The 21539-nt window shown below is 31.7% G+C and overlaps 2 protein-coding genes across 2 annotated transcripts in view; one reads left to right on the top strand and one right to left on the bottom strand.

The window, feature by feature from the left end:
- Positions 1–914: 914 nt before the first annotated feature.
- LOC105319461 (uromodulin) lies at positions 915–5621 on the bottom strand. The gene is made up of 9 exons (XM_011417011.3): positions 5478–5621; positions 5137–5373; positions 3686–3850; positions 2869–2895; positions 2554–2757; positions 1619–1792; positions 1457–1489; positions 1142–1250; positions 915–1057 (listed from the first exon to the last, which is right to left on the bottom strand). Exons 1-9 carry the CDS (start codon positions 5530–5532, stop codon positions 964–966), a joined length of 1098 nt encoding a protein of 365 aa, XP_011415313.3. The 5' UTR covers positions 5533–5621; the 3' UTR covers positions 915–963.
- A 173-nt stretch (positions 5622–5794) lies between these two features.
- LOC105319471 (von Willebrand factor D and EGF domain-containing protein) overlaps positions 5795–21539 on the top strand; it is a 31996-nt gene continuing 16251 nt past the window's right edge. The window contains exons 1-9 of the mRNA XM_066081656.1: positions 5795–5877; positions 5960–6181; positions 6604–6759; positions 6864–6878; positions 7056–7336; positions 7629–7718; positions 8003–8359; positions 8593–8678; positions 8871–8943. Of these exons, the coding sequence (XP_065937728.1) occupies positions 5817–5877; positions 5960–6181; positions 6604–6759; positions 6864–6878; positions 7056–7336; positions 7629–7718; positions 8003–8359; positions 8593–8678; positions 8871–8943 (1341 nt within the window). The 5' untranslated portion in view covers positions 5795–5816. The remainder of the gene's footprint in view (positions 5878–5959; positions 6182–6603; positions 6760–6863; positions 6879–7055; positions 7337–7628; positions 7719–8002; positions 8360–8592; positions 8679–8870; positions 8944–21539) is intronic.

Here is a 21539-nt window from a genome sequence, read left to right as displayed (position 1 = left end):
TGTATATTAAATACAAAAAGAAATAATTTAATATACAATATATTCTCTTTCCAAGCCATATTAACACAGAGGTGGCTATCTATGGTCGGTTAAAAAAAGTTATCTATAGGCCTCAGAAACAATGAAGGGAAGATGGAAGGGTGGACATGTTCGAGATTCGACAAGCCAAATTTAAAAAAGTAGGAAAACCAATTTCGCCAATCCTCAAAATCCTTTTTCGTGTGGTGAGTAAACGATCTTTTTAGAATGCAGATACGTAGGTTTATTTTTTTTTCAGACTCGCTCAGGTTTTTTTCATAGGAATATAACGCTTGTGGTGCCCTTTTAGATAATTGATTGATCAATGCCTATACGATCAAAAAACTTGTTTGTTCTTTTTTTATTATTTTTTTTTGGGGGGGGGGGGGGCTTCCCGGTTCCGACGCATATCCTATGTTATATCAATAGTTTTATATATCTATCAATCCATGACATTAAAGGTCCCGTATTCTCAGTGTACTTAACAAAACTCCACCATGAAGTACGTTAAGTCAATTTGAAAAAGGTTTCAGATTTTAAAACATATTGCAATAGTTGTCATAAAACATTACTCAATACATTTACAATAATGTCAGATAAACTATTTCACAGTGAACAATATCAAGAGAAAAAAGTTTATTTCCTAAACATTTACAAAGTAAAGACATGCAGAAGCATACTAAATGTTAACATATGAAATATCAAATTTTGCACAAACAACTTATTAACAAAATCAAAATTTGAAATATTTATTCAAATAACAAACATTTGCTTAACTAGATATGTAAGAGCTTATTTCATAAAAATAGATGATTGAATATATATATATATATATATATATATATATATATTTATATATTTATATATATATATATATATATATATATATATATATATATATATATATAAGAAAATGGTGTTTTTACTGTGTTTTACTGTGTTTATTTATTTCGGTTTTATTATATCGTCCAAATTGGCATCACTGTTGTCTTTCTCTTTAATGCTTGGCTGTACATTTACTTTAAGCACTGGTCTGAAACTTAAATATATACAGTTATCATTAATTAGTTCATTATCAATAATATATCTTTTTAATATTCAAATTGGGATATAAATTACTTACATATTTTTATGTATCATGAACCCAAGAATGACAAGTAAAGCGAGTACTATCACCATGGCCAGAGATATAAGCACGATCTTTGACGGTTCCTTCCACATGGAATTGGAATCTAAGTACAACAAAGTAACAGTGTAAGGTCCACTTAGGGTATCTTTACGACTTTTTTTATTTACTGATATATTATTCATATTATATAAATGAAAAAAAGTATTAAGGTAATGACAACTACCGATGATTTAAAGAATCTTAGATTTGTAAATAAATAAACAAAACATGCATTTTCATTTAACTAAAAATGTGATTTAGTTTACTCACCATATACATTCTCATGACATTGTCCCGTGTGTCCTGTTTAAAAAAAAGGTTTTGAGTACGTATTGAAAACTGCGTGTATGGTGGTGTGTGTGTGGGGGAGAGAGAGAGAGAGAGAAAGAGAGAGGAGAGAGAAATAGAGAGAGATTGTTGAAATTTAAATACCAAAACAATATCTTTGCGGGCAACTGGGAGTTGAAGATAAATTGTATACAAGGTATGATGAACAATTTCGAACTTGAATGTCGATTTCCATGTCACAAGAACAGGCTCCTGATTTCCCTACTGTTACACAGGCTTTCATATCAACTGTTTTATCAGCTAGAGTTGGTTCCGCTCCTGAGGAATAAGCAAGAATCAAAATATGGATGATTATTTTTGTAAAAGGATGGCTTCTATTATCACCCACAGATTTAGTTTTTTTTTATACAATAGATTTATTCAAAAGAAAATTAACCTAATTGTTGTGACTGTTGTAATGAATTTCTGTCATACACATAGAAGTTCAGCTTTTATCTTCGCTCGATTCAGGTAAACTCTCTTGTCCCCATTCGGTTACACGAGGGCTATTTCTATTTCTTACCACTTTTCAGTCGATACATCAAATTCTAGCTGTAGATTTGATAAAACGATCAACCTGTGTACATATAGGCCACGACTCATGTTCTATCGGAAAGTATATGATAGGACAGTTTCTGAGTTCAAATAACCCATAGTGTGAAACCTTTATACTTTATTTTTCTGTTTGCGTAAATCGTGTACCGTTTGTATCAAAACTCAACGTACACAAAATTGTTTACTTTAGTAAAATGATCTGTGAAGTAAAGACTATAACAATACACTTAACAAATGTCGGTCACTTTAATACAAATATATCTTTAAAAATATAATTCAAGCTGTATTCGAAAAGTAATAACTATAATTCCACTCATGGTTTGTACAGGTATGTTTTGTATGATTCTCAGATTTCTGAGATATAATTATATGCCGGTAAAAACATAAATGTGTGGTGATTACATTTTAGATTTTTTATTTTTTGAAACCATTCTTAAATTGTACCAGCTCTCCATTTTTGAAAGAATTCATCTATCATATAATACCTTTTAGCCAGATCGGTTCCTCAGTTCCACAGCTATGTCTTTCAACACAAGAGCTCGCCATTTTGACGTCAATAGAATTCTTCATCGGTCTATACCAACTGCTCCGCAAGACAGAATCACAGAGTTTTAACGACTGGTCTTTGCAGCTAGTTGATCGATCTCCCGACACAAGGAGGGTCAATCGATTTTTTTCTTCGCATGGATCTGAATTGCACGTTTGGAAAAAAAAGTCAATGTTAAATAAATGAAGAGAAAAGTTATTTGTCTATAGAAAAGAACATTAAAACGAACTGGAGTATAAATTATTAAACTTACCAGGTTTTGAACAAGTTTCATTTTCCCCTGTTCAAATTATAAAATTGAAATGATATGTGATAACAAATGTTTTTTCTGATTACAATGAAACTACATGGTCATGATTTCAATTTTAAAATTTCTCTTTCATTATCTTAATATATAAATTGCCCAACTAAGATATTTCAAACTTTCAGCCAAAAATATCAGGTTATGTTATAAGCAAAATATAGATCCCACAACTTTTTGTAATGCAAGTTGAGAGCTAGTGTCATTTTTTTTACATGTAGATTGCTAAGTTTAAACCAAAAAAAGAGAAGTGTCAAATCAAGACACTGTGAAATTATGGCCATAGTAGACGTCCGGATAGTTACATAATTCAAAATAGGAAAACGAAGTGTTAATCAGTGAAAACAATTTATACAAACACGAACATATGCCATTTGCTTTGTTTACATAATAGAGACTGGGAACTGATAGTAAACGTTTGGCTGGTTATTCGAAATGTCTGAGTAAACGCACGAGGCATCGGGGATGCCCGATTTACTATGGAGATGACCTTTCAACTTGTGGAAATGTAAAAAATCGAAGTAAAGATAAGAGAATTAACAGTGAAAATGAAGTTACATGTATAGGCATACTTAAAACTTTTCTTCCCCCACATGTATTTTGCTTGCTTCTAAGAATATTTTGGATGCGTCTTCCCCCCTTCAATTTCAAAATCGATGCTAGGTGCCTATATACGTAATATGTATTGTACGTAAAAAATGGACAGTTAAAATACATATATTAACACTGCCCATTTCAAAATTCAAGATTAAACAAATGTATTACTTACCAAAGCAGTATGCTATGTCGCAACTGTTTGGTCGAGATAAATTATATAAGAAAAACGTTCCACATTTCAGAATCTGTACAGCGTATAGCTCTTTGCATTTGTCAGCACCAACATGCAGGCAGGCATTCCTCGTTACAATTATTCCGTCCGACGTTGGGTGGGAACCTACAATATGTTCTGAAATCTCTAGATTCTTTTTTCATATGTTCAATCAGTTTTTACCATCTATTCAAGATAGTCAGGTACAAGTCACACAGTTGCTCTGAAATTATATTGTTCAATACATGATCGATCAGTTGATACAACATTATAACAAATGTGTAGAATATCGATGTACATGTATGATTGCGTAATACGTGGATGAAAACAAAATTAACGTACGATGATATTAAAATTTATAACCCCTCCTCCGAAATGTAAACATAAAGTGTTCATGCCACAGTCTTTTTCACGAAAATATACATTGTAGGTCCTTCAGCAATTAACATTTTTTTTTAGCAAATTAATAATTTTTTTAAATATTTTATATTTTTATATTTATCTAATGATTATTGTCTGTTGGTTATATCACACAATTTCATCTTAGAAAGAATGTTAATTATTAGATGTGTATAAATGTGTTTTTTCTTCTTTTTCAATGACAAAATAGTTATGTAAGATTGAAATTCTGGCCGTTCTAATGTAAATAGACCTAGGCTGTTTGTTGCAGATGCAAAAGTAGAGTCGCGACAAAATATACGTCTGCAGGGTGTGCAAAACATTTGCACAATGTAAATAGGATCTTTTTAAATGTTAAAGTATATAAAAATGTTGTTTTTATCAGTCATTCAATAGTAACAAGTACAAGGTATTTTATGTATGTTAAATTATATTTCAGCAGATTCTAGATGTGTCTGCATGTAGTACAGCTTCATTTTCCCGCCTTCGGGGAAAGAAGAAACCTAACTGAAAAGGCTAGTACAATTTTTAAAGATATGGACACATAAAAAATCATAATTTATGATATTGAAATCTTACTATCATATACAATGACGTTACAATCTTATTATCAACTCATAGCATTTCTATAAACTAGAAGTATTCCTATTTCGTTAAAAATGTGGGCTTTTGTGTAATGATGATAGCTCTTAAACTATAGATAATAAAGTGTCAATTTTATGATACTTTTTTTCTGTATAGAATTATTGAATTAGAATTTTGTCATTAAAGATCTTTGTAACGTATTTCTGCTATCAAGGCAGAGTTTTGATTGAATCGCTAGCACAGGTTAGTGAACTAGTGAACATCGGTTTCTTAAATGTTTTAGTGTTTAACTTAGAGATTAGCTGCGCACTGTAAAAATTCAGGTAATTTAAAAGTCGAATATCTTAAATAGATAACCCACATCTATTCCTATTGGAAAAAATCGTTTTAACATTATAAGTATTTCACTAAATGCAAGTGGATATTACCATTGGGAAGATATAAAGGATAATCCGTTCCACAATGAAACATCTCAGCTATTTCCTCTGCCATTTTTCGTGGACTTTTGTCGTCATGACCCAAGACTTTGTACCATTTGTTAGCACCTGTTTCAACATATCTGTCACAAATACTGGTATCTCTGGTGCGTTTGCATGCTGTCCCTCTCCATCCTGCGTTTGGAAGTAGAAAATGGTTTCCATCGTCACAAGGATTAAACGCAGCCCCTGTAAAGACAAAATATTAAATATTTAAATATGTAAGTGTATACATTAAAATAAAGCAAAAGAACAAAAATGTTAATGCTGAAATGAATACTAATAAAATATACCTTTCCTAAGAATTAGAAGAAAATTCAAAGTTGCGAACAGATGGGTTCTCCACATTCTGCAAACATATGCGTTTGAAAGCGTAAGCGCATAATACAACCAGCCTTAATTCGAAGTATAACACGCCTCCTTCTGATAACAAAAATCAATACACCGAAATGCGAAATATTGACAGGCAAGAAATGCAATGTTAACTTTCTTGATTTGTGAAAAACATAACATTTAATAGGTCATCGTCAACTTTTGATAAAATTACCAACCAATCGGAATATATGTACGTAGTACGCAATATATGTATAAATAAGGAAAACACTTTTAGAATCATTGCTTCGAATTTAAAAATGGAGAGAAAAAGGATAATTCAGTCCTTATTATTTTTGCTGCAACTTAATGTCTTGATCGGTATCTCAATGCAGATTAGTCTGAATTTTGTTAGCATAAGAGAATCAAGATGTTTTTTTTTAATGTTTGATTTATATTTTAGCTTTGAAAGATGATCCATGCACAACAGCAAAAAATCTTCCTAATTTTGAACTTCGACTGAAGGCGTTTAAAATTGACCTTGCTAGAGGAGACAGACCAATTTGTGACAGATATTTCATTAAAGAACCCGGAGAATGGTTTCGGACAGTTGACGGAAATGAAATGGTTAACAAGAGAACAACTTTTTTCGAATGCGGTACACAATATAGCATCTACATGCAAGGTAGGCATTCCGTAGAATATGGAGGTTCTCCAAATATTTTTGAAGCAGTTTGAAATACTCCAATTTTCTTAAACATCTTGATATAATTATTGTAATATATCTTTATTTGTGCTGAATCTTCTTTTGATCAATTGAGTCTAAATAATATGTTGAGATATTTAATACATTCATGTTATTTCTTTACACAAAATCACAATGTGATAATATTGCATTTTTGGGTGGTAACTTTAGCTAAAACGCTTACACGTTAAAATATTTTGAAACACGGAGTAACATCGACATAAAATGTTTGTAAAACGACTTATATTTCAAAATGTTTATTATTCATGGATAACATTGTCTTAACATTCACTGTACTGCAAATTTATTTGTACAAGTAATTTTGTCACAATTTGTCACTGTGTTTCTATATTTAATGACAGGAAATGTTCCATCATCCCTGAATAGGGTTGTAAATCGTACAGCTTGTGTCATTCCAAGCTGCACAACAAAATACAACATACAGTTGAAAAAATGCAGCAACTTTACTGTGTACTATCTACCAAGACCTTCCTCGTGTGACCAAGCGTACTGTTTTGGTTAGTACAACATTACCCTTACAAGTGTTTAAATTGGGTTTTAAAAATAACTTGAAAAAATTCTTAAGTACGTCAATAAGCATCTTTTTGTGTTTCTTGTTTAGGTTTTGGAGAAAATGGTATGTTTTTAGCTGTTCCTTCATTAAAACTAAAATAAAAAAATGTAGAAAAATTTGATTAAAATAAGGTTATCCAATCTTTGAATAAGAGCTAAGATATTCTCTCTCTCTCTCTATCTCTCTCTCTCTCTGAAATGATATTATTTATTAAATGAAACATCCTTCAATTCATTTAAGGTATAGCCCCAAATATAACCACAGACAAACCGACGGTTAAGTATGAACTTGTGAAATCTGCAGGAAAAACAGCCGCTGACCTAAGTGAACAGAAACTTGCGTTCAAGTGTCAATTTACACCTGTTGTCGATGGCACAAATATTATCTACTATAAGGTATTTTGGTATGTAAATGACCATACTTCGACAATATTTGCAAGTCAAGCGGTACCAAAAGAGAGACTACCTGAAACATATCTTCGAGGTGAAACTGGACTTGATTCAATAAAATTAAATATTGAGGTAACGATTGTTTTCCTCCATCTTTTTGATAATCATCTCCTTTGATAAATCATGCTTGATTTCATCTTAAATAGAGATATGACATCATGCTTCTTAAATATACCTATAAACAACTTATTGACAATATACTAAGAATACATATTTTAAAAAGGTATTGGTTAATCTGTCATTGAGAATATATATTAGAAGACATAAAATGCCTATACAACAAGATTAGTCAAAATTGTCAGTACATGTACTTAAGCTGATTTTTGTACATTTGTACATATGTGGTTTAATAATTGTTTTAAAGATATCTTGCAAAGTTCGCCTGTACTATCATCCAAAAGGCCCACCTGGTCCCTCCTCTGAAATAAGCGAAAAATTCTTCGCTGGAATAAAGGTATGATCTGAAACTTTAATATCCATATTTAAAAATTTAGAAATTTTGCCAACAAACTACGCAGTGTCAAATCAGATTTCAGTATTTAACATGAAATTATAATCAATCATATTTTTGTACATCTAATTTCATTCACATCAATATAAGTCGATGATTTAAAGTGCCCTGTCTAACATGTTCAGTTAAAATTTGTGTAAGAAATTATTGTCCTTGTTAAATTAATACCTGTACATGTATTGTTTATGTCTGCAATTTAAAAAAAATAATTATGAATTGTCTTATAGCCTCTGAAAAGAACATACGAAATCTCAAGAGGCAACACCACTTCTATTGAGTTTAAAATGACCGTACCGTTTGGATGCATGTATGCAAATCATAATGATCCCGACCCATTGCCCTGCAAGCATACAATATCTCTTACTACTCCTGATTATCTAAAATGCAGTCAAGGAATATATGCTGTCGATATGTGTGGGAAGCTCATTGAGAGTCGAAAGTGGAATGAAACTCAAATAATTTCTATCAAGCATAAGAATGACAACAATTATCGAACAATTCAAACGTTTGAGGTACACACAGAAACGAAAGTGAGGATCTACGGAGAACCATTTTGGGATGGAGTGGAGTTACCAACAGTATTTGTGAGCTCCATCAATCAATATATCTAGAAATGTATCAATCTAACTATTTTCAATGTATTAATCTATCTATCCATCGATCAAACAATTAATTGATAAATCTGATTTTATATTTAAGAACTCCAGGTTTCTTAACCTTTGCGACGTGTTGCAACGTTTAAAAATGGATCAAATCGCAACGGTAAACATGAAAGACGAAATGTTGTAGCTTGACTACATTCCAGGTTTATTTTTAGATAAATGTTATTGAGGGTGATAACAAATGGAAGAACGCAATATGTGAAGCAGTAAGTGATCCTCACATGGCAAGTTTTACTAATAGGTGGGATATTTTTTTTTTGTACTTTTTAAGTGATTGTTTACATTTTATTTACAATATTATATATTTGGAAAAAATTATCATAATGTAATTGAAGACGAAAATTCAAAATAAAATAGTGATGGTTATATTATTATTTATATATATATATATATTTATTAATTTGTATGCATTTATAATATGCTTACTTTTCAGACATTACGATAGTCAAGAACCAGGTACATATACGTTGTACAAAAACAAAGATCCCTCGGGAAATATAAATGAGGTAAATGTAAACATTTATAATGATTTGTATTCAAGGTTAAACTACTCTTACATCTATCTATCGTAAGAATACTTTGTCTGTTCAATTGTCAAAGACAATTTTTCAAACAAAACATAAGCAAATAAAATTAAATTAAAAATAGATTTACCTTCTGGGTCAACTCTGCGTCAATTTCCTTTCCGTTTTTTTTATTGAGGTCTGACAACGTAGCGCTGTGCGTTAAAGCGCCAGCTTCCGAACTATCATTTTTACTTTAAAACTTTCTTCTAGATTTCTTTTTCATACTCTTTTAAAATGATTTTTAAAGAAACAAATATTTAATTATTGCACGAGAAGTAACTATTTTAGCTCGTTCTTATAGTGTATGCATGCAAGTTGCCTGTTATCAGGCAAGATGATCTTAAGATTTAAAAAAAAAAGAAATAATAAATGCATATAAAATATATGACCACTGAAATCCCCTTTACGAAAATAATATAACGAGGGGTTTTGAATATCAACATTTTTCTATAAGCATCAATGTCTATCATTGTAGTTATTTTGTCTGTTTGATATGAAACATTAAAGAAGACCTCTGAATTATTGCACATTCAAATTATGACAAGTTATATCCCAAACCTTTCTATACATGTAATACAAGATCAACTGACCCAGGTTATTTATTCTAAATCTTTGTCTTTTAAAGCTATGCATGTATTTCTCTTAAACCATTACTTAGTTTGCCTGCCAGTTTTTTAGCTCACCTGAGCTGAAAGTTCAAGTGAGCTTTTCTGATCACATTTTGTCCGTCGTCCGTCCGTCCGTCTGTCTGTCTGTCCGTCTGTAAACTTTTCACATTTTTAACTTCTTCTTTAAAACCACTTGGCCAATTTCAACCAAATTTGGCACAAAGCATTTCTATAGAAAGGGTATTAAAAATTGCAAAAATGAAAGACCGATCTCTATTTAAAACGGAGAAAACCTCAAAACTGTAGAAAAAGAGGGGGTGCATTTTAAAAAATCTTCTGCTCAAGAACTACTGAGTCAGATTCAACGTAATTTTGCATAAATAATCCTTATGGAAAGGAAAATATAAATTGCCAAAATTATCGGCAAATTCTGTTTCAAATTTGAGTAATTTACGAAAATAAAAATAAAGAGATAATCGCTGTCAATCAGTTTATTACTTCGGGTTCGGTATTCCATATCGAAAAAGAAAGTTCATTCTATAAGGCAGCCATGTTTGAATGTTGACGCATGACAAACTGGTCAACCTGACAAAGATGATTTTGCTTGTTGTGCAACAGTTTACGTGCGAAGGGATACTCGAAACATGCTAAATATATTTGTGCCGATTTCGTGAAGTGAATTGAGGTTAAATCTTTCAATGCGTTGACATATATTTTCACTCGTGAACGGGGATTTAGTTCATTTATGTTGTTTTGAATTTCGTTTATGCCTTTTTAACTTAAGGGGAAATTTCGCCTGTATTTTGGAATTTTAACATATCGAATCAAATATAGACTTCGTTAAACCAGACAGTTAATTGTTTACCTGCGCAAAAACGCGGCTATGTTAAGGCTGTCCGAAGCTAAATATATATCGAAAAATGATACTATTTTATTGATCGAAAAATACTTTAACCGAGCGAGTTTCTTTAAACTTTTACTTTTGTTACATAAATTAACAGTGACATCCAACACTATATTTGATATATTTTTGTGACGTCATATATTTCTCTTAAGCACGAGTCGTGTGTATTCTAACACAGTAAATAATCTGTAAAAATCGCATCGGCGCAAGTGAATAATGACATTAAATCAAAAATATTTTTATGAAAGATCATTCGATACGTAATGTAGTTTGCAGTTCTTGCTGGGGGTTCATATAAATATTTCGTTTACTTGAAATTTTGTCAAAGCATTCGCACAGCCATCAAAATAAGGCACATTTTTAGCTTTTAGGCTCGATTTACACAAAATCGGGTCAATCAGTAGGTTTCCCCCAGCAAGATTCACATTGGTACTTATTTTCTCTCCTGATTTCACGTAAAATATACTAAGATTGTTTTTATCTTTCACTTGCGCCAAGCCGTTTTTTATATACATATACATTTCACCATTCATTAGATTACACGTAGCAGGGGGAGTCTCAAAACTATTAGTTTATGAATAGTTATTAACCTATTACAAAGCTTTAAAACTGTTGATTTTTTTTATACTCCAGATCGGTGATATTGAATTTAGTATCACTAGTATTACAACAGTGTCTATGTATAGGAACGAAGCGGTTTTATTATGTACAATGAATATCACTTATTACGTTACGATACATTCCCTAAGAAAGATCGAAAGGAATGCAGATCGTGACGTCAACGTTACTATGACGTCATATCTTATGAATTACAGACAAGTGACTTTCTACATATCGCTGTGAACATAATCGGGCAGCCTTAACATAGCCGCGAAGAGCAAAATCTGATGCACTAACAACATATTATATTATAAATACTATACATTCTATTGGTAATTCGGTACGATCTCTACGTTATGGTTGATTATAATGCAACGTGTTTTGTTAAGATGCTCTGCATTTTCAGTCTAAACGGAGATTGTTTTTTCTGCCAGAAATATAGGTATATATATTATGAAAAATAAATTGGGCTCTTTCTTTGTTTTAGTGCATGTTTATTCTGTTTTAATTGTTTACAATTTTTTCTTTACTAACCATATTCAGCTTTGTCAAGTTTCGAATTATAAGCAAGATACAGAGCCTTGCTCACAGAACTGAGGCCATGCTTTTGTTCATTCTGAATAGAAATAACAAGTTTAAAAATCTAAAGTTGAAAGTAATTAACTCTTGTGAGCAAAAAATTGACTCAAACCAAGCAGATCTGTGAGTTCTGTATCTTGCTTGTAATTCTACGATTGACACTGACATTTTGATTTATCACTAGAAATGTCTCTCTAAACGTTAAATAATTGTACAGAAAAATTGAAAGGATGATATGCTCTAACAACTTTTTGGGGCCCCCTCCTAATACGATGAATCTACACCAACTTTGTTGGTTTTTCAGACACAATTAAATTAAAACGACCTCTTTAAAACAGTTTAAAACATTACTGTTACGGGGATAAATGTATTATCGCTATTGTTAAGAAAAAATTACAGCGTAAAATCATCTTGATTTGTAGCCATTTGTTAACGTTGATTTTGAATAAAAATGAAAATAAAGGGTTGACCTTAGTAAAATAGAGCGATATGCCTGTCAATGCATTGCAGTCTAAGGCTCGTGGGGGGGGGGGGGCTAGACTTTATATGAAATCTTGACAAGCAAAAAAAAGAAAGATTTTGAGTACGGCTATGTCTAACTTTGCAAAAAAAGTGGGGGGGGGCGACCCCCCTCTCCTCCACCCAGTTCCGACGCCTATGCATTGATTATTCATCGATCAAGTGAGTAAGGTTATAAAACGTAGCACGAGTTCACGCCTGGTAAACAACAATCGTTTATAATGCAGAAGACCAATGAAATTTTTTAATGTTTTTAATTTGAGCGTCTTGAGGTACAATATTCCTCTTTCACACAGAGGAATTTTTTTTAATAAAATCAATAACTAGCTAGTACAATGTAGTTAAAGATGAATATGTACCAATATGCATATTCTCATATATAATTTGATTGTTTTATAAAGTGAGGGGGCAGAACTAAAATAAAGGGAATTGGGAGTTACGAGTGTACCCCTACCAAAAATTTAGTTTTATATCTTGCATTGGATCTTATTTTTGGTAAAAATGGTATTTCATAAGGGTACAATATCAAAGATTAAGTGTAGGAAAATAAGTGTTAAATTTGGACACAGTTTATTTTCTGGTATTCTTTTTTTGTTTTTCTACCGAGGGGCCCTTGGCACAATATCCTTTGAACACCCATATAAGCCATTGTTGCTCAGGTGAGCGATGTGGCCCCATGGGCCTCTAGTTACGTTATGACGTCATCTATGGTGATAACCTTTGCAAAATTATTTTCATCATGATTTAAAAACTTTTATTTTGGAAGTAAACTATACATAATACCGCATTTAGCATTTAGAAGGAAACAAATGAAATATCGAATTTGTCATCAGTCTTGACGGTTAAATTTAGGCACCGAGGGATGTTTAAAGAAAAAAAAATGTATAAGAAAGCGAGTAGCTTTTGGCTCAAAGAAAGCATGCAGTGGTCTTAAATTCATTAACACTTTTTTCTTTTGTGTCAGAGAGTGGAGCTTTATTTCGATGGGGATGGGGTATTTTATAGTGGAATACACTCTCTATACCTAATCTGTCGGGACCAATAATTGTGATTGACAAAGAATTATTTATGATTTTGGTCAAATTTGGCCCCCATAATTTTTAAAATGATTCAGGTACATTTATTTGTTGTGTCATTTTATTAAAGAGTTGACATGAAATATGTTTTTCGCCTATTTATTTGATTTATATGCACTCACTGGCAGTATATGACGTCAGAAGTGACGCAATTTTTATAATTCAATCAAAGTCAGTCAAAAATGGACATTTTTCTTATTTTTTTCGAATCGGAAATGTAGAGCGACTCTTTGAACAAGAACGAACTTTTTGTCACTTATAAGTATCGGAGACATACATCTTTGATGAAAATATTTTGTTTGTTCAAGCAGTCGCTCAATGTTTCCTTAAAGAAAAACTGCTTCAAAACAAGCCGTTTTATGCTAAAAATGAGAAAATGGCGGGAAAAGGTTAATTTATGATGTCATATTTTTAAATTGTCGGCACTTACATCAAAATGAAAATTATTAAAAAACTTCAAATGTATATTTGTACAAATAAAACAAAGAATTACAGTAAAATGACAATGTTCATTTAAGGGGACCATTTTAGGCTCAAACCATATATAATCCTTTATTATTATGGAACTAAAAGTTGTTTATATTTTGTCAATGTGTTATATTCAAAATTTTTTATATAAAATGCACGTTTTGCAAAGCCGATTTAAATCATTTTTCATGGTTCTCTAAATGCTTATAGGTGCATACATACGAAAGGCCAATTATACTTGTATCATTGTTTATTGCGATCCATTACCAACTTCTTAACAGAGTCCAACCCGTAAATGTAATAAAATCATTTTTGGGAGTTGATTTTATTCAACTCTCCGATGCAGTTACTCTGGCAAACCGAAAGTGAAACAGTGTTTGGACCTAAGCACAAATCATCACCGCTGACATGACTTAGTTCTTGAAAATAAGAGAAAATTTCGATGTAATGTACGCTGAAGCATTGTTTTTCAAGGAAACTTATCTATAAACACTTTGAAAATAGTCAGATTTTATATAATACGAACAATTTAGATATTTTTGTAGTCTCATGTGTTCCTACGCCAGAGTTTAATAAAGTTTCGTTCAATCAGACGCTCGGCTGTCTCCGTAAATCTCCGACAAGCAGAGAGGCTCTCTTGCTTGTCGGATGTTAACGGAGACAGCCGAGCGTCTGGTTGATCGAGACTAAAGTTCGATATCAATAGTGCCTGGATCCATACGATTCTTAGAATTGTTTCGATTACTAATACATAGTTTGAAATCTATCTTTAAATATTACACAACATGATTCATTAAGAATTTCTTGTCGGAAAAATTCATATAAAAATTCATATAATAAAAAAGTGTAATTCAAATGCAGAGTAGAAACTAATTGCCATGCAAGATAAGTTAATTTTGAAATAAATGATAATCGATAAAATCAACTCCCGTCAGTACTTCAGTACTTTGATTATCATTTAATTGTGTGTATTTATAATTTTAAAAAAAACAGTTTGTAACGAAGTAGATTAAAAAAAAATTTAAAACAATCTAAATCCTCATAAAACTATCAAGTTACTTAAGTCTGTAAAGCATGTTTCAAAAATTAAAGCATACAACATTATGTCTTTAAAGCACTGAATATTAGCAAATGTATAAGGTCTCTGTTATCTTTTAAATAAGCAATTGCACGTTATTCAACAGCTTCTAAAATAAACTATTTTCCAAAATTAAGACAACTGCTTTCATATGAAAGTGTGCAATTATTGTATTCAATGCATGTAACTAACTTTGTTTCTTTTAATTTTTAATGACATTTATTCATTTTAATATCCCCTTAATGCTACTGCAAATGGTATTCAAAGTCCAACTTTTATATTTGGAAATGTTGCCTTATATAAACCTGTTGGATATTCTTTTCTCTGTAAACTTTTTAATGACGTCATGATTGCTCTATTACCGCATGCACTTAACGTTTGAAAGTGGCATTATTGTAAACACAAAGCACGCTTAATATACTTATAATACGATTTGTCTTTTCTTAAGCGTAAATATTGGTGAAAAACATCAATATTAAAATATTATATATATATATATATATATATATATATATATATATATATATATATATATATATATATATATATATATATATATATATATATTTATATATATATATATATATCAAATTTAGTAATCAAATCTTCTGAGAAACCGTTCGGGGCAAGGTCATATCACTGTTAACATTTAAACATGCAATTTATTTCTCAATTTGTCAGTTTATTTCATTTAAAGAGACAGTACGGCGCATCTTATAAAAAAAAAATGACTTGAAAAAATTTTCCGATCGGGTTCGGTATTTTTGTACTACTCATGAATGTATAAACTTTCAGAAAATTACAAAGTTCTCAATGAAATAAATCTAATTATTTCATTAAAATTTATAATTACCTATAACCCATCACATATTTATATCGCAACATCTTACGGGGTCAGCTTCTATACTATTACGCATGCGTATTTACTGTAAACAAAACATACGAAGGGCTCGCAAAGATTCTCCTGTACACTTTTGTTGATAAAAATATGTCTTTTCTACTTCTCCTAGGTAATAGTTGTTCAAAGTTTTTAAAATAACCACAATTATTATTTTGTAAGCATGTTTTTTTTTCGTGTTTATCATAGGAGTTGCTACAACCTAAATTCATTTTTGCAAATGAGGCCCCTTCAAGGGTTATTTGACATATTTCTGTTCATTTTAAAATGAACCGAAATTGATAAACCATTTATAAATTATCGAGTGAAGATTTGTTCCGTTTAGAAAGTCCCTTTAACCTCGTCTACCATGGTGACCGTAGTCGGACGAAGATCTTGTATACTAGCGGAAAAAAGAAACTGTGCATTATTTAATATATGAAAAAAAACATTAAAAAATTACAATGAACAATTTTTTTTGTAATACTGTTAACACGTGTATTCGTAACAACGTCTCATAACACAATAATGTCAACGTCGAATAACGTCAATTTCAACACACTCGAAAGTCACTGTTATTTGAAATTGAATTAACAAAATTAATAACGCGTGTGACCACCATTTGCGTTCACGCATGTTTGACAGCGACGCCTCATTGATGCCACTAAAGTGTTCAGAAATGCTTGAAGGATGTTGTTCCAGATGTTGGTTAAAGCCTGGCCTAAGTCAGCCAATGTCACTGGCTGATTTGGTAAACGGCGTAAACGTCTTTCCATTTCATCCCAGACGTGCTCGATCGGCGACAAATCGGGGGAAACAGCTGGCCAACGTAGATCTTTGAGACTCTGCCAGTCATCATTAAAGCTAAACCCATCTGACAAAACGGGTCGTTATAATTTACTAAAAGCTGAGTAATTCAAAACCGAATGAGAATTTTTCATCAAGGAAAATATGAAACGACAACTTCGCGCGGCTCGTTATCAGACCCGAAAAATCGATAAACAAACGAGCGAGATATTAAGAATCAAAGTTGTCGTCTTGAAGAATTGTTTTTCCAGAATAATAGTAAGGTCTTCCTTTCGGAAATGGAAGATCAAAATTCAATGTAATCATCGTTGTGTAATGATTTAAACCGCCCGTATTCAAACATAGTATATGTCATGAAAATCTGTTGAACACGTCTATTTCACGCCATCGATGTGTCAATTATTGATTTATTGCGAAATGAAACAAAACATATTTTACATTGTTTATTTACACAGTTGTTTATTTACATAATTTATTTAAAGAATTAAACTAAAATGGCATTTTTAATATCTATTTAATATGTACATTTTACGAGCTCGTGCGTACAAATTCTTCACTAAACATCATGTGCTCACCAACCATGAAAATGTCCATGCACCCGGACGGTTACAATCCGATTTTGTCAAAAACATTACCATTATCGATGGTTTAAATTTTATAAATACAAACAATAGATAAAGAAAAATTATACTTAATTTCTTTTTCCGCTAGTATAGTTTTCAGCACGTGTCAATTACTGTCAATCAAAGTCCACGTGGTACAAATAAACGATATAAGATTATTCCGGTTTGTACGACCCTTTTTCCGGAAGCTCATAATCGCGGGTAAATTAAGGCAACTCGGAGTTTAATTGCCGTCAAAATTATGGTCAATTTAAAAACTGTTTATTTTTATGAAAACAGTACTAAATATTAATACCAAGTGAATGTGTTCACCAATATATTATTTTTCTACTTCGGAATCGACTCGATCTTTGAAGCTGCCATGCCATGATATCACGTGACAGTTAAAAATAGATCACTTTTTTACCATAAAAAAAATCAAACAGTGTAAAACTACCCAGAAGTTCATTTGAATGTTTGCTACAATAATCCGATCGGCAATTAGTTCATGATTATCATATTCCTGCTAGAATCCTATTGTTTATCGCATAAAATAAATATTGTCAATCTTTATCGGAAACCCTCTCAACTTCTTTAATTTCATTAAAAATACTACGCATTTCTCATTTATAACAACAGAGCACAGGATTCTAGCAGCACTTTTCAAGTAGTTTAGGTCATATACTGTTGATATTAACAAAAGGTATCTGTCATAATATCCGGGGTAGTGTTACACTTTTGCCTTTTTTGTACACACTGACAGAGGAAAGGCTGGTCAAGCCATATAAATGTCGATCTGCTTTCCTTATAACACTCGCTGATAAAACAAAATACCCATGTCTGTATTATCCTGATTATATCCTAACTGACACTCATCTAAATCTTAAGTATCTGTATTAAATAAGTCTTATATCGGCATTGTTTACACTGCATTCTGATGATTTGTCTCCCGATATACGCGACATGATCTTCTCTCTTATACATGCTTTTGACGTCATCAATGATAATTATACGTAATACAGAGATATCGAAGATATATTCAGTTAGAAGAGTTTATAGTGATATTTTACACCTGTAGTTTTTATAATTTAAAACAGAGATAAAGTTAAAATCTACATGTTTCTGAGCAAAATATGACATCATGCTGCTCATTGTGACGTCATATCGATCAGAGGAATTTTACCCAATCGATCGCTGAGAGTTGCCTTATCATACCCGCGATTACGTTAATTAAGTATGTTTAAAGGGATTTTTATTTATTTCAACTATTGCAATCAACGTTATTTCTTATCTCCTAACGATAAATCAAAGTACTGAAGAACTGACGGGAGTTGATTTTGTCGATGTTTATTTATTTTAAAATCAATGATATGTTATTTTGCATGACAAGTACATGTAGTTTCTAATTTGACTTACAGACATTTTTATGATTGAATTTTTGTTCTTTTTCGAAAAGAATGTAGAGAAACCCCCATTTGAATCATGTTAAATAATTTTAAAGATAAAATTAATTAAATCAAACTATGTATCAGTAATAGAAATATATCTCGAAAATTGTATGGATCCAGGCAATATTGAACTTTATTACCTAATCAAAGGGATTTTGTTGTTTTATTACATATCAAATATTTGCGTCTATTTTGAACTGCCGGTCAATAGACTGCGATCTATTAGACCGCCGGTCAATAGACTTCGATCTATTCGACTGCCGGTCAATAGACTGCGATCTATTGGACCGCCGGTCTATAGACTGCGATCTATTGGACCGCCGGTCAATAGACTGCGATCTATTGGACCGGCAACGTATTTCAGAACGCGGGTATGTTAATGTTACATCCTTTCGCTAGTTCTCATGGAATGTATATTCCTTTACATAAACGCTGTTTTTAGTACTTGGTGAAACCAAATTCAATGTTATCAAAATGGAGTATCAAATAATCAATAGTTTTAAAACCTCATATAAGGTAAAAGACTACATGTATTTAAAATCTAATGGGTTGAAGATTCCCCATTCTTTGTGTAAACTAATATTAAATTGAGATGTTGTAATGCATGCAACAGGTTTTGTGCATGTACAAGATGAAAAAAAAAATCTTAGTATATTGCATAATGGCACGAAAACCATCTGCAATATGCAAATTGTAAACCCCGAAAACTAAAAAGGGAATTAGGTAATAAAACAATTATTTAACGCTTGAACAGTCAATAGACCAGAATTTTTTCCCTTGGTGCAGGGAACAGCTCAGTATGATCTATTGCCCTCGACTGTTGGCCTCGGGCAATAGATCATACTGAGCTGTTCCCTGCACCTCGGGAAAAATATTCTGGTCTATTGACTGCTAAAGCATTAAAAAATTGTATACTAGTCTCGTTCAACCAAACGCTTGGCTGACACCGTAAATCTCCGACAAGGAATTACGGAGACAGCGGATCGTCGAGTTGAACGAGACTATATTGAACTCTGGCGTAGGAATACACCCGGCTACAAAAAATATTTAAATATTTCGTACCATTTAAAATCTGACTATTTTCAAGGTATTTATAAATAAGTTTCCTTGAAAAACATGCTTTAGCATACATTACATCGAATTTATCAATTATTTTCAAGAACTAAGTCTTGTCAGCAGCAATGATTTGTGCTGAGGTCCAAACACTGTTTCACTTTCGCTTTGTCTGAGTAACTGCATAGGAGAGTTGATTAAAATCAACTCCCAAAAAGGTAAATTATTCATACATATGTTTTCAGCTGTACTGTCTCTTTAATTTTGAAATATACTACCTTGTTTAATAATTTAAAAATATCAAATTTATGGTTTATTTTGAAGGTGTTTTTGTGCATATTATATGCAAACTCTGATTCCAATATTTTCTCGAAATATCGACTTTTTTAAACGTAGACTTTTTTTTAGGATAATGAACAGTTTGTACATCTAAGCGCAACTACAGTACCGATCGGACTCAACCTAACACGAAAATAAACCCAAACGAAATCCCGGGTCTACTCTCGTGGTTTACTTTGTGTTTACGTTTTGAAAAATTGTGTCCGGTTGTGTGTTTTTTTAGGTCCACTCAGTGTTTACTTTGGGTTTACTCGTGGCTTGCTTTTGTGGTCCTTTTTAAACATTGAAATGTGAATCAGACCCGTCTTTTATCTAATTATCTTACTGCCTGTAATTCTCACCCCTTGTTCCAAATACATTTGTAGCGTCTGCTTCAGAGTCTAATTCTGATCGGGGTTTACTTAGGGTTAAGTCTGGGTTTAATTTTTGTTAGGTTGGGTCCGATCGGTACTGTACTTTTAACAGCTGCAAAGAATTTGCTGAAAGTATATAGGAATTTAGGACATAATGTGTAGATGTGAATATAACCAGGAAATTTCGAATCCATATTTTCGGGAAATTTTGGCTGTTTCAAATTTCGAATTTTGAGTTAAAAACAAACGAATAGATGTTTTGAGGGATAAAGTTTTGATCGGATTAGCTGCCATTACTTGCCATTTATTATGTTAAGCAATGACAAAGATTGGGGATTTGCGGTGTATGTTAAATTTGAGCTCACTTGAACGAAGGTTCTAATGAGTATTCTTGATCACCTTGTGTTTGTCGTTTGTCCGTCTGTATTTCTGTCTTTCTGTCTGTCTTTAAGATTTGTTTTACATTTTAAACTTCCCTAGAACCATTCGGTCAAATTAAACCTTACATGGTACATCCTTATGAAAAGGGATTCTACATTGTTAAATAAAGGGCCAAAACATATTAAGGTGGATCTCTACACCAAATAGGTGTTAGAAATTTTAGTTACATGCATTTGTTTCTAAATTAGGCCTAGAATTCAACAATTTGAAACCTCAAAGTACATTAATCTATTTTTTAGATTTTTTGAAATATCAGTTTTACTCTTTAATACTTCTTACTTTTTTTAAATTTTTTTTTTGATCTGGTATTAACAATATTGGTATCGATTTCTTAATTTACAAACGTCACGAAAAATATGATTTAAAAAGAACAAGTCCATGCTAAATATCTAGATATAAGGTATGTAGTGTTTATAATAACGTTGAAACCTGACAGATTATATTTGACGAATGCTCCATACAGTATATATTCGACTCTTTAACATAAATGTTCAGTAGTTAAATTACCTTTTGCCTCTGAGTATACAAAATTAAAGTAAAATGAACAACAACCATACGCATATCACTTTATGAATAAGATGACTTAGTGATACACATGTACGAGTGGGATTTATGAGAAATATGCTCATATGCACAATTTTGTCGTTTTCCCATTTGAATAGCAAATCTTCGACTGCTATTTCTACTTACATATGTAACTTATTAATTCAAAATGCATTAGTTAATTGCCAAACATATTTCCTTATTTTTCAATTTACTTCCAATGCAGGTATTTTGCTATTTT

Source organism: Magallana gigas, chromosome 4 (genome assembly GCF_963853765.1).
Source record: "Magallana gigas chromosome 4, xbMagGiga1.1, whole genome shotgun sequence".
Lineage (NCBI taxonomy): Eukaryota > Metazoa > Mollusca > Bivalvia > Ostreida > Ostreidae > Magallana > Magallana gigas.
The sequence above is the reverse complement of the archived record's forward strand: the minus strand, read 5'-3'. Positions and strand labels throughout refer to the sequence as shown.

Excerpts from the sequence above, each read along its gene's own strand:
- LOC105319461 (XM_011417011.3), bottom strand. The coding sequence starts at position 5,532 with ATGTGGAGAACCCATCTGTTCGCAACTTTGAATTTTCTTCTAATTCTT. Across the intron at positions 3,851-5,136 it reads TCCTTTATATCTTCCCAATG|GTTCCCACCCAACGTCGGAC; the intron begins GTAATATCCACT and ends AACATATTGTAG. Across the intron at positions 1,793-2,553 it reads GGAACCGATCTGGCTAAAAG|GAGCGGAACCAACTCTAGCT; the intron begins GTATTATATGAT and ends CTTATTCCTCAG.